The sequence below is a fragment of the Megascapheus bottae genome, chromosome 15, assembly GCF_031878675.1.
Source record: "Megascapheus bottae isolate mThoBot1 chromosome 15, mThoBot2.hap1, whole genome shotgun sequence".
Classification (NCBI taxonomy): domain Eukaryota; kingdom Metazoa; phylum Chordata; class Mammalia; order Rodentia; family Geomyidae; genus Megascapheus; species Megascapheus bottae.
Window position 1 is genome coordinate 46,759,821 of NC_143523.1, and position 14,386 is coordinate 46,774,206.

At 41.5% G+C, this 14,386-nt stretch overlaps 1 protein-coding gene across 6 annotated transcripts in view; it reads left to right on the top strand.

Annotated features, from left to right (window-relative positions):
* The window catches only part of Kat6b (lysine acetyltransferase 6B), a 173,897-nt gene that overhangs the window by 149,975 nt on the left and 9,536 nt on the right, over window positions 1-14,386 (top strand). For all 6 annotated transcript variants that reach the window (XM_090346606.1, XM_090346608.1, XM_090346609.1 and 3 more), the window contains one exon: window positions 13,723-13,954. In XM_090346606.1, coding sequence (XP_090202732.1) covers window positions 13,723-13,954 — 232 coding nt within the window. The remainder of the gene's footprint in view (window positions 1-13,722; window positions 13,955-14,386) is intronic.

Below are 14,386 nucleotides of genomic sequence, written 5' to 3' on the forward strand. Positions count from 1 at the left end.
AGCTACCAGATACATACAGCTAGTTTTCACAGAATTAGTTCTTGATCTCAGATCTACATTTTGGGTCCCCACCCCCTTGTAGTCTATTCCTTTATACCTTCCTTCTGTAAAAATGTTTTATATGGGCTGTGTCAGGGATAGCCTGACACATAAGGATGAATAATCTAGTCCTGGGCCATATGTTAGCAATGAGTCAGACATACAGGATTCGTCTAATGTCAACTTATAATGTGGAGGGTGATGGGAACCTGTCAGAGAAGTGCTTCCAACTCTCTTTTCCGTTTTTCCACTTAATATGCCAAGGTACCCTGGTAGGGTAGTATACCTGTGAGCCCAGAACTAAGGGAGTCAAGGCAGGTGGGAAGCAGAAGCAGGACTGGAAAGATCAAAGTCAGCCTGAACCAAATAGCTGATTTACATACAGCCTGCCTTGGCTCCATAGTGAGACTGTGTCTTAAAAATGAAGAACTGAGGGCTGGGAGTTTGGCCTAGTGGTAGAGTGCTTGCCTAGCATGCACGAAGACCGGGTTCGATTCCTCGGTACCACATATGTAGCAAAAAGCCAGAAGTGGTGCTGAGGCTCAAGTGGTAGAGCTCAAGGACAGTGCTCAGGCCCTGAGTTAAAGGCCAGGACTGCCCCCCCCCCCAAAAAAAAAAATGAAGAGCTGAGGATATAACTCAGTGAGTGGTAAAGCACTTAGCTAGCTAGCATGCACAAGGCCCTGGGTTTACTTCCTGGCACTACAGAAGAATCATTTTTACATGAATAAAATAAGCTGAGTTCGTATGCTGATGGCTCACTCCTATAATCCTAGTTACTTGGGAGTCTGAGATCTGAGAAATCATGGTTTGGAGCCAGGCTCAGCAGACAATTCCGAGAGACTTTTATTTCAAATTAAGTAACAAAGAAAGCTGAAAGTGGAGACATGACTTATGAGTTAGAGCATCAGCTGTGAGCAAAAAAAGCTGGGTAAAAATCCAAGGTCCTGAATTCAAACCCTAGCAGAAACAAAAATAGGGGAAGGCAGGGTGGGGAGTGTTGTTAGGTTTTGTTCTGATTGGTTAAAATTGCTGCTATATCTTGTTTTGGTTGCAAGGAAACTATTCTCCTTAGTCATATTTAAAAGTATAGGGTAGACATTCTGTTTGCTGTAAAATGTTTGTTTCAATATAAAAGTTTACTCTCATAATGCTATTTCTAAGTAACCTTCATCTCCCTTGGCTTTCTTGGCCACAGCTGGTGCTTTACTACTTCAGCCACACCTTCACTTCCAGATTTTTGCTGGTTAATTGCAGTTGGAGTCTCACATATGTAATCTGTTTTGTCTTTTTTTTTTTTTTTTTTTTTTTTGTGGGTCATGGGGCTTGAACTCGGCCCCGTCACTGTTCCTAAACTCTTCAGCTCAAGGCTACCACCGTACCCCTGGGTCTGGGCCCTGTCCCTGAGCTCTTCAGCTACCACCCAAACCTTGAGCCAAGCCCAAGTCTCAGGTCCTTTTGTGTCCCTGGGCTGGCTTTGAACCTTGAACCTCAGATCTCAACCTCCTGAGTAACTAGGATTACAAAAGCATGAGCCACCACGCCCGACTTTGCTATTTTTAAAGCCACTGTTTTAAAATGGGAGGTCACACTACAGCATTTTGTCTTAGTGCCTGGCTCTTAAAATTTGATAACTTAAAAAATTTATTGGTAGCATTATATCGGTGATGTTTCCAAGAGAGAAATAGTTTTTCACTTTTACTGCTTTAAGATGAAAACATGAACACAGGTATTTGGTCTGTTGGCATCAACTCTAGCAGCCTTTGCAGAGCCACTTTGTATGAAGGAAACATGCCAAAATTTTCTAGAATCATATCCTCAAATGTCTAGTCCATTAGAGAAAAGCCTTCCTATAAATTCTACTTGTACTCTTAAACTTAGAGAAATGTAATTGAAGAGTTGTGTGTTAAAAGAATGAAGACGAGATAGAAGATTTAAACAAGCCATGGCTGCACCGAATGAGGGGAGGGAAGAAAAAAGTATGTAACTGAGGCAAAGAGATGAAGAAGAGACATTATAACAGTTTAGGACTTGGCTTATTTTCTATTTATTAAGAACCAAAAATGACAGTGCAACTGTGGTGCAAGTTGTAAATACCCCTAGAATGCTGTATCCTGTGTACTTCTCAAGTTTGGTGCCGAAGAGTGCTAAAAAGTTAGATTTTAAAATGGGAAAGTAGAAGGCTAGAATGTCTTCAAATGTGCTGAAATGAGGCTTTGTTGATTGGTTATTGAAAAACCAGGCTTCTTTTTTTGAACTCTTTTTAATTTTTTTATTGTTATTAAGGTGATGTACAAAGGTGTTACAGTTACAAAAATCAGGTAATAAGTACATTTCCTTTTGGACAATGTCACCCCTTCCCTTGCTCTCTCCCAGTTTTCCCCACCCACAAGTTGAACATAGTGTCTAGTGAGCATCTCTGCTGCATTAGCCCACCTCTGTCCCTCCAAAGACGATGAACAAAGTAGGAAGAAAACAAAAACAACAAGAAAAACATCTTTTCCAGCTTCCTTCTTCACGAAGAAGTTGATTGTTCATAGGTGTCAAGTCCTACCCTGTGGTTTGCCCCATGCTTTGTGCCTCTCCCCACTGATTTAAGAAAGTTAATAAGATTTCCCCTAGCAAAGCAGAAGACTCATCTGAGGACACTCCCAGCGTTCCTTCCACCCACCCCTGCAGCTTTTCAGTGGCCTCCAGTTAAAAATCTGCAGACCATAACAAATGTGCTTAGAGAGAAGATAAAATGAATGTCGCCTGTGAATGTGTTTTAAACATTGTTTATTTTGCTAAACAATGTAGATAAATATTTTCTTGAAGAGGAAGAGAAATCACCAGATTTCATTAATAATCCACAGCTTTTCAGAGGCTTTTCTTTGAAATAACTTTCCTGCCAACTTTTCATAAATTAAGCATAAACTTTGTTTGACCTCATCACACATAATTAAATAGCTGTTGAAGGGTTAAAACCAACTAAAAAGTGATTATATATCTCAGTGTCTATTCTCCTGCAAGATTATACAGGAAGTTTGTTTCTATGCCTAATTAGAGTAATTACAAGGAGCAGTTACATAATTTACAGTTTCAATATACTGGTCCATAATCACACACTTCCACTTAGTTGTATATGCATCCATGAGTATCTGTGTTACAGACTTTTGTTTGTAAATCATGATTGCAGTGTGATTGATTGCTTGTAATGTAACATATTGAATTGATTTTTTTAAATGAACTTTAGCTATTAACATGTCTGTTTGAGTTCCTGTTACTTACGTACTTTGTGGTTTTTGTGTTCAACAGTTGCATAGTAGTTAACAAATTAAACTTCAGAGAATTTTTCCCTCATTCCAACCTAATAAGAACAGAGCCTAACACACAGTAGAAATTCAACTATTGAAATGCTATACCATTCCAACTCTTTAAAAATTGGGTGTTTTTTTGTTGTTTTTCTTTTCAGTGGCCACACAATAAAAGGCTCTTGAGGATACTTGATTCAGTGCTCATACTAATCGCTCTTAAAATCTCACCTCTACTTTCCACTCTTAACCGTCAGACTAGCACAGTGACCCCTTCTAGGACTTGTATTATCTATAGCTTAAGGAGGAATACTGATTTTAAAAAAAACAAAAACTGTTAGTGATGACATTGCAAGTGGTTTTGTTTTCCTTCCACCTAACATATGCCTACATGACAACAAACCCACTGCCAAGACAACCAGTCACTATGACTACCCCATCCTCAGCTCCTACCCCCAGCGTGCATGTGTGTAAACTTGAAATGAGACCTTCCAACTCATCTCTTGTTCAAAATGTTTCAGGAGATGAAAAAAGACCAGTCAGATATGCTTCTCTGTCTAGGTAGCCTCAGACATCTAAAGGCATTTCTGAACCTTAATTTTCAGCAGTACTGGGTCAGCCAGATCAGAGGATGAGCTGGCTATCCTTTGACTTTAGAAAGTTATCTCAAAGACTCACACCTGCAATGTACTTTGAAAACTCTTTCCTTCTTTCTTTTTGTATTTGGCAGGCTATCACTATATAGCCCAGGCTGGCCATGAACTTAAGATCCTCTTGGGGTGGAAATCTTGCTAGGTGGTAGAGTGCTTTCCTAGCAAGCATGAAGCCCTGGGTTTGATTCCTCAGTAAATAGCAAAAGCCAGAAGTGGCACTTTGGGCTTAAGTGGTTGAGTGCTTGAGCCTTGAGCCTACCCAGATAACAAAGGAGAACTGGTTTTTGGTGTTCTGTTTTGTTTTCATTGTTTAGTGGAACTAGAGATTTGAACTCAGCTAAATTGGCACAACACTAAGTGACCTCCTCCAGCTATATTTTTCTCACTGGTTATTTTTAGGAGAGAGTATCACTTCTCATCTGGGTGAGAACCTGAGCTGTGATTGGCCTACATTTAGGCTTTTCATCATTGCCGGGGTCACAGGAATGAGCCAACTAGCAACAACACAAAGGAAAAGTTTAAAGAGATTTGTATTCTCACTCTTTGCTTCAGTCTTGCTGTGTGTTTGTGTTTGCATGTGAAAGCTTGTCATCCAGAGTTGGAATTAAAACTCAGTCCTGTTTTTGAAAATTACAGCTCATGCACATAGAGTATTTTAAGGGAGCTAATGAAAGCGTGAACAGAAAGGCAAACTGATTTTCAAACCATCCTGTCTTTCAGAGCCTGGTTATAAAATCTGTGACAGTGTTCACATGGTATAAACAGGTCCCATGTCTGTTAGGTAGAATTAAACCAGATGATCAGATATTATTTGAGTTGCCCCTGCAGAATCTATAAAAGGCCTAAAAAATAGGCAAAAGAAACCCCAGCTTTGCTTTCAGTAGTGTACACAAGGGTAAGTTCAGTGGCTATAAAATAGCTAAGACACTTTGGGTAGAGCACTGTGGTCCGCACAGTGTACAAGTATGAGCTTAATGGAAAGATTCAAAGTGTATAGCTTTTCAATGGTAAATACTTGTGACCAAAATTTTGTAACGTAGATGTGAAAGTTATCCAGGTGCCCAGTGGGTAAGAAGCCTAGGAGGCAACTATTTAAAATACTCTTCGCAAGTATAAGTTGAAGAATCAAACTTTTCTGAAACTTTTTAGATTATATCTCTAACATTGACTTTGCTTGTTTATGACGGAAGAAATTTCAAATGTCAAATTTCTTCATCTTTAATTTTTTCTTTAATTTGCTTTTCCTGAAACATTCCAGAAGTAAAGAATATGTTGAACTGTGGGAATGTTTTGAAGGCCAAAGTAGGAGGCGTTACTCTGGTGTGTCTTTCTGATTTCTGTTGTATGGAAAGCAATATAGCTGGTACTTTACCATTACCTAATGGAAATGCCTCTGAATCAAGCACTTATAATTGGCTTCAAGAGTAATTTTCCAAATATACTTAAATAAACATTTTTTAATCTTGCTTTTTGCAGATAATTTTAGTTTTTCTGTAAATGACATTGAGAGTATAACATCTCTCCTGTTGATATATATCTCTCATCTTTCATATGTGGCCATCACAGACATTTGTCAGTGGCCCTCAACCTGCCTTCACACGGCTGATCAAGCCTCAGCTATTCAAGGCAGGAGCACATGCACAGATGTTCAGTGCATGTATACTATACTACAGGTACCACAGACGAAAGGAGTCCCTTTCCTGCCACCTGATGCTGTCCCTAATTATGAGTGCATCTACATTTTTTTCCCTTGGTAACCAACATGTACATTTACCACTGTCTTCAAGAGAGTCCACAGCAACCCACACAACCATGGAAACGTTCCAGTAAACCCTAGTATGGTCTATATGCTTCAATACATACATACCAAGAGAAGCTAGGGGCGTCATCCCCCCTCTCAATGCCTTCCACTGAGAGGACCTGAAGGAAGACCCTCTCTCAGAGCAGATTTGGAGAAGTGGGCAATGCTTAGTAAGAAAACAGAGCACATTCCCTCCCCTCTTCCCTCATACACATAATTGAAAAAGAGCTCAATGCTGGCTGGCATTGTCTGCCAGGGAGCCTGTGGGATCTCTTAAGATGAGACATCTAAGAGTAGCCTAGAGAAATGGCCAGGGATGTGACCCAGATTAGCCAGTAGCCCTTTCCCAAAGACCTGCTGTCTCCACTCCCTGGGTTTCGCTGGCTCAGGCCATTTTCTCAGGGATACACTTGAGGCTTGTAGAGCATGTGGGTCTTTCTTACATCTGTCTTGGGACCAGAGGTTCTGCTGAAGCCCTAAGTAGGCATTGTTTTTGTGCTGTGATGGGCTTTCTGTTTCCTCAGGGTAGTCCTTGAAGTGAGGGACTTGAAGGCCAGAGGGGATTTGAGGGCACAGAACTATGCTTGCTAGAAATTTGGAGTAGTGAGTTTCTTAAGACTATTCCAAAGGCAGAAAGTTTTTCCATAGTCCTTTAATTAAATTTATATTTGGATGGGTAGCTGGAAAGGGGAGGAAAGGAGAATGACTTTGAGAAAGAACTTCTGCTTGAGGTGATGGGAAAAGTAAGAAAAGGATCCATTCTGACTTCACAGAGCAATTTTCTTCCTTCTGTTCAAATTTTCTTTGTTTCCCCTTCCATAAGAGTATTTAGTCACATAAATGATGGCCTCAAGATTCCATTTATTCAATATGTCTAGTAATAATAATAGCTAACATTTATACAGGGTTACTGAAATATGCCACAAAAATGTATGCTTATGGGGCCGGGAGTTTGGCCTAGTGGTTGAAGTGCTTGCCTAGCATGCATGAAGACCCGGGTTCGATTCCTCGATACCACATACATAGAAAAAAGCCAGAAGTGGTGCTGAGGCTCAAGTGGTAGAGCTCTAGCCTTGAGAAAGTCCAAGGACAGTGCTCAGGCCCTGAGCTCAAGCCCAAGACTGGCAAAAAAAAAAAAAAATGTATGCTTATTATCTGCATATTATAAGCAAGAACTCTGAGGCCCAGAGGTTAAGTCCATCTCTCCAGATCATGTAGCTAGTGTATAGCAGGCCTTAAGAGTCCATTCCAGGTGCTGTGGCTCTTAGCTATAGTGCCTTCCCTGTATGATTTGCTTTAAATCATTTGTGGCATTGTTTCCTAACCTTTACATCTTCCATATTTCCTAAAGTGGTCCCAAAGTGTGGTCCAGGGAGCCCACAGGGTCATAACTCTTTCAAAGTAATGCTGTTGGGGCTGGGAGTTTGGTTTAATGGTAGAGAGCTTGCCTAGCATGCATGAAGCCCTGGGTTTGATTCCTCAGTACCACATACATAGAAAAAGCCGAAAATGGTGCTGTGGCTCAAGTGGTAGAGTGCTAGCCTTGAGAAAGCCCAAGGGCAGCGCTCTTTTCCTCTGGTGAGTGTTACAGGGGAGTTTCCCAAATAGATTGAATATCAAACTGATAAGAGAATCTAGCTCTTTTCTCTTCAGCCAGACATTGAGAAGATTTGCAGAAATCTCTTCTCAACTGTTTGTCTTACAATTTAGAAAATGTGGGGTTGGGGGGGGTTCTGACTAGAAGAAAAATGTGTGTATTATTTAATTTGGGAACTTTGAACTCAAGGGCTTTGTGCATGCTAGGCAAGTGATCTACCACTTGAACTTTGCTTGCAACTATGGTTTGTATTTTAGGCAGGATCTCACTTTGTTTGCCAGGCATTGGTCTCAGACTGTGATCCTCCTACTTCTGCCTCTTGTGTCATGTGACCCTTTATGCCATGCTCCAAAATGTAGGATTTTTTTCTTTAATAAAAATTAAGGTAATAAGCTCAGCCATTGTGGCTCATGCCTGTAATCCTAGCTACTTAGGAGGCTAAGATCTGAGAATCACAGTTCAAAGCCAGCTCGGGCACAAAAGTCTGTGAGACTCTTTAATTAACCACCAGAAAACTTGAAGTGGTGCTGTGGCTCAAGAGGTAGAGCGCTAGCCTTGAGCTGAGGAGCTCAAGACTTCAAGCCCCATGGCCAAAAAAAAAATTAAAGTAATAAGCCAGGTGCTGGTGGCTCACACTTACAATCCTAGCTACTCAGGAGGTTAAGATCTGAGGATAACGGTTTGAAGCCAGCCCAGGCAGGAAAGTCCAAGAGAATCTTACCAATTACCCACCAAAGAGTGGATATAGCCTTCTACCAAAGTGTTAGAGCGCTAGTCTTGAGCACAAGAGCTCAAGCCCCACAACCCACCCCACCCCAGAAATTTAAGGTAACCCGTAAAATGTGTATGCGTTAATAAATACTTCCTTATTCCTTAATAAAGTCCGTATATATAGCTCTTATAAACAAGAGCTCTTCAGAATCTTAATTAACCTTTTTAAATGTTGAGGTCCTGAGACTAAGATTTCTGAGAACCACTGATTTAATGTATGAACCTTGCTGTCCACAGTATAGGAATGTGCTGGTTACTGAGTTAGGGGCTGAGTAGTAGGCAGATTTGTTTCCAAAGACAGAACAGTTCAGCAACCCTAGCTCTCTGTCTGCTGGGGCTTTGGAGAATCCATTCTTGTTATCTCTTAACAAGAAGCTGGGTGAGCTCTTACCTACATAAGACCCCCGATCTTAATGTCATTCAGTAGTTCTTTCTAATGTGCAAGCTTAGCATAGCCCCAGAGCAGGGTTTATACCAGTGGTCCTCAAGCTAATGTGCATCAGCATCACTTAGGAGCCTGTGAAAGTTTAACCCCAAGAGACTAGGATTCAGTAGATCCGACATGGAGTCTGAAAAGCTGCAGTTCTAGCAGGTTCCTGGGTAAGGCTAATTGTGCGCATCTGGAGAACCACACTTTGGGATTTTGAGGAACATTACTGAAGCTTTATTAAAAGATGTCTTAAATATACATAATTTCAAAATCAATCTGACAAAATATAAAGCATCCAAAAAGTTCCAAAATGTTTGTCAAGGAGGCATCTATATCGTGTGTGTGTGTGTGTGTGTGTGTGTGTGTTGTACATGTACACTTGTATATACACTGTCCTTTTGTGCTCAAGGCTCGTGCTCTATTACTTGAGCCACAGCTCCACTTCTGACTTCTTGGTGGTTACTCACAGTGTCACAGACTAATTGGAAAGCATGAGATTTCAGCTGGTTACTGGTTAAGTTATTGCTGTTCTCTTAAAAGAGTGAAGAAGCAGATGCTTAACTTCCTTCTATACTAATTTCACAATCACCACCAGATTTAAACAAGGAGATACAGATAGCCCATCAAGATCATCCATCAGTATTTAAGCTGTCAACATGCCATTCATCCACTTAGTCACAGTGCTACTTACCCCTGGAAACCAGTAATAGATGAGCAAGACCAGCAAGTCACCATCTCCAACCATGAGCTACATGGTCAGAGGCATCAGATTTCCTCTGCTCTAGAGCTGCCATAAATCCCCCAGTCTGGTGTCTGTTCCCAGGCTTGCAAACCCAGTTCTGCCTACTGATGTGGACCTTTCAGCGGGGTTTGCTGAGCTTAACAGGTGTCTGATGAAAGATATGTAATCCTTGAAGAGTATCTTCTACTAAAAGCATCTGGTGACCCTGAACCCACATAATCCAGACAGATGGGAGTCAGGAGTGAGTAGCTTGCCCAAGTTTACACTTCACTGTTTGAGGAAGTTCATATGGTTTGGTTTTTACACAGTACAAGATGGAAGTATCAAGGATGAGGGGTGACTATCTTTGAAGGAAGAGACCTTACAGCAGAATATTATTCTGCCATTGACCCACACTACAATCTTCAGTAGCATTCATGGAAAAAGGAGACATTGTCCTATGTGAGAGTTGGCTTGGCGATTATTATTCTGAGATTGAATGAATTTGGGATTTTAGATCTACAAAACCAAATCTTGACCTCTGTCAAGGTCCATTATATTATGGGATCTGCCCACATACAGGCAACTCCCTATCAGAATATTCTCCCTGGGAGGGAGTTACCATTTCAAAGCAATGGGCCAGGATTAGTTAAAATGAGAATTGACTAGTCTGCCTAAACAGAAATGATACCTACTGGCATCCAAAACAGTGTATCTTAAGAATGTCCTTCTTTTCTCTTCAAGCAGATATCTTCATAATCTTTTGAATTATGTGTAGCTTCTGCTTCAATACTCTGACCTTGGCCTCCCCAGGTTAAGTCTTCCCAGTGAAGGAAATGAGCAAGCCAGGAGAGTTGGCGTGGGTGAGGGGTTTATGGACCACTCAGTTTTCAATTACAAGGCTCCCACTCAGTAGTAAGTGCTGTTCACCAGCACCTCTGGCTCACAGGCAACTTGAAGGGAATAATTTCACCAGCAATTAATTCTACTATGGCAGCTACTGGGATTTGTCCTCCACACATCACTTTGTTTCCATTTGAAACAACCAGGTTTCCCCACAGGGAGTTGAGGTTTTTCTGACTGAAAGTATCCTGTATTAAGGAGAGGTGTTAGCACACCATGGGAATCTATTCACCAGGGGTATATTGTACTTGTTTCAGATGCTTCAGGATAATACACCGGCTTCCAAGATAAGTGCTTTTTATTTCCCTGCATCTTAGATCAATTATTTGGATTCTTTTTGGTAAGTTAAATATAAGAGTGGTAACCTAAACAAACTACATCTCTATACTTACTCAATAAGTAAAATGTTCTTACCCACAAAAATCTATTCTGTCAGTGCACTATATTGTAATTATGCTTTGAAGAGACTAGAAAAAGCAAGTGCAACCAAAGGTAATAAGAAGCTCCTTTCTTCTTTCTTCTTTTTTTTTTCTTTTTTTTTTTGCCAGTCCTGTCCTTGAACTCAGGACTTAGGTACTGAGCTTTTTTAGGTCAAGGCTAGAATTCTACCACTTGAACCACAGCTCTACTTGTGACTGTTTGGAGTGGTTAACTGGACTCACATAGACTTTCTTGCCCAGCTGCCTTTGAATCATGATCCTCAAATCTCTGTAGCTAGGATTACAGGAGTGAGTTATCAGACCTGGGAAGACCTTCTTATCAAGGTCACAATAGTAGAATCCTAAGAGCTATAGCTTCTGGCAGGCTAGTTTCTTGCTGCAGGTGACATTATAGGATAGGATAGACATGATGCATACTTTCCTTCTTAACTATTCAGATTACCCTTCTGCATGATTTCATTTAACCTGTAAGGACTATGTAATTCATCTGTTGTCATCTTAATATGAGAAATATAAACTCCAACCTCCTCTTCCTCCAAGAAGTGACTTTGTGGACTTCCAACAGGTCTTGGCATGTCATTTCTTTCTTCTGTTTGTAAATTCCGTGAGGGTCTTGGGAATCCAAGAGAAAAAAGAGGCACTCACCGAAAGCCACCTCGAGACAGTGGTGTTGTGTGGTGTTCAGTTGTTGGAGCATGTCATCCCTGAAAAATCTGTCTTCAGGGTTCTGTGTGGGGTTTGGGGACCCCCTCCCAACATGTGTTGGCTGCCTCCAGCCTTTGCTTTCACAGTAGGGGAGTGTTGGCTGGGAAGATGCTCATCACTCTGACCCTGGCCCTTGCCCCCTAGACTTCTGGGATGGTCGGTATCAATCACCGGCTGCAGCCAGTGTCTAATAGGGTATCTCAGCAGACAGCCACTTAACACGGGAGCTGTAGCAGGTGCTGAAAGGTTTGTGTCTAAATGTTCCCAAGACCCCAATTTGCCTACTAACATGAATAGAATAGCCTCATCACCCTTTAGGGTCAGATCCTTGGAAGGTGTATGTCTATATTACCTTAGGATGCAAAACCATCAACAACTAGGTAAAATGGGGTTTGGGAAATTCCAGCTGTTTCCTTAGTCCAAAGTAGGGACTGTGGGAGAGGAAGACAGAACAAAGAAGCATCTGTGCTTCTCTGCTCCTGAGCTTCTTGCCGTGGGTTAGGAACGCACATACACCTTCTGAACCCACTGGTTGTACAGAAATCTTTCTGCCAGGCCAAAAGAGGGACTTCCTGTCCACAACTATAAGGTTCAGATAAGAACCAGTGATGGCCGGAGGACTTCCGCAGTTACTGCAGGGACTTTAAATTGTGGGATTTCATGGGCAAAGGGGGAATAGCTCTTTTTCATGGTTCTGTGGTTCTCTCCCCTCAGGAGTACAGAACTACGACCTCCAGCTGACTGAGTAAATTTCTCAGCATGTTCCAAGCACTTAGGAGGCAGGTGACGAATGTGCCAATTATCTGTGTTCTGAGGTCTGGGCTCCCTCCGCAGTCTGGCAACAGAGCTTTTCCTGATGTTGACAGAACATGATATGGGCTGGCTTCCGCACGGCGGCCATGGATGTTAGCATTCCTGACACTGCTATTGAAAATCTGTCTGTAGCCGAGTGATGAGTGGTTTGACTGTAAAATACTGTGATGCTTTTTTGCATTCAATCAAATACTTTGCACTTAAACATGGATTCAAGAAACAAGTCAGAAGTCACCAGCAAAACCTCTGTTAAATGTCTGCCTATTCTTTGTAATGGCATTCAGATTAAAACCACCAAGATGCAAAATGCTGTGATTATAATCCCATAGGGTTCAGGTCAAATCTCTTATTCTATATTTCTGCATTATCTGCAGTGATTTTTGAGAGAAAGGAGCTTTGGTGTCCCCCCCCCCTTGTAAGAACAACAACAAAAATAAACCTGAAATTCTTGCAGCCATTTTGGAAATGTAGATAAAGAAGAAAAATGCCGAAGATTTGGGTGGTTTATAGAGCAGCACGATTTTGTAATTGCTGCCACCTACTGTATGTGGTTGATGTTTGTTTAAATTCAGGAAGTTCACGAAGGTGAGGCTGTTGAAAAAGATAATTAGAGCAAGGTAGACATCATTAGTTTATACCATTTCTTCTCTACTCCTAAGTGGCTCTTAATTACTGAGACAGCCGCCAGCTTTCATTCATTACCTTCAAGTGGATTTAAAGTTTTTCTCATTTCCGTGTTCTTTGCCAAAGAACCTTTACAGTAATGTTGTAGAATGTGTTCAAAAGCTTAACAGGCTCAGGAATTCAGAGTATATACATGAAAGCTTGAGTGGTTTGTACGTGCGCGCGCGTGTGTGTGTGTGTGTGTGTGTGTTGCTGCTGCTGCTGCTGTTGTTGTTGTTGTTGTTTATCTAATTTGTAGGAGCAACATTCTGGGGTTGGATTATAAATTAATTTCCATGAAGCAGTGAAAATAGAGCTGGTAAAGCAGATGTGAGTTACAGCAGTTGACTTGAAAGACATTCTTTTATTAGATCACCCAGCTAGTTAAATGTAACAGGCAATATAGACTCTGAGTCAACCGAGGCCCTTCTCTTTTATTAAGACCCAGCTGTCAAAGGGTCATTAGGTCCTTCCTGTGGAAAACAACTTGCCAGTTAATGTTTGGGGTGGTCCCTCAACAGGATTTCTGAGTAAGTGCCTGACGTAGAGCTTTGGAAAGAATTGAAAGCTGGTGGGAGATTAGATGTGGAGCCTTACCAGAAGTAATGTCTTCAGTCTTAGCATTCATTTTTTGTTAGATTTGCTATCATGTATACCTGGAATGTGGCTGCTAGCTTGTGAATTGACTTAGAGTGCCACTGTAAAAGATTCAGAAGCATAAATTTCTTTGAGATCAAATTAGTGTAACTGGGAAGAAGCTTCATACATAGAAAGATGCACTTCAGGAGTGCTGATGTTTTTTACCATGGTGTTACTTATTTCTAGTGGCTCCTGATTCCTAGCTCTGGAAAAAAATCCCAATGAGTGAACTTCTGCTTTTTCTATTTGCCTAGGCTATTTGCTTTCTAGAAGAGAAGGCCAGGCAGGGTCTCCTGAAAAGCCACTCTCTGATCTGGGCCGTCTCTCCTACCTGGCCTATTGGAAGAGCGTCATCTTAGAATACCTCTATCACCATCATGAGAGGCATATTAGCATCAGGTCAATTAGCAGAGCCACAGGCATGTGCCCACATGACATCGCCACCACTCTGCAACACCTCCACATGATTGACAAGAGGGACGGGAGGTAAGTTTCTGGCCCTAAGTCACACCATTGCCTCTTAAAACAACTCTGAACAGAAAGTTCCCTGTAGGTTAGGCACATGTGTATATTCCAGTCAGATTTTGAGTTTCTTGATACTATTATCAAACCCTTTCAGCCTAGTATCAGTGTCCCACACATGTAATCCTGGCTACTTAGGAGGCTAAGATCTGAGGATTATGATTCAAAGCCAGCCTGGGCAGGAAAGTCTGTGAGACCACCCCAAAGCCAGAAGTGTAGCTGTGGCCCAAGTGCTAGAGGACTAGCCTTCAGTACAAAAGTTCAAGGGGCCAGTGAGGTTAGCGCCAGGCCCTAAGTTCAAGCCCCAGGACCAGCATCAACACACACACTCTTCCTCCTATAATGAAAGCATGAAATGTGTTTCAATTTACTGTTCACTTTTATTATTAGTGTGCT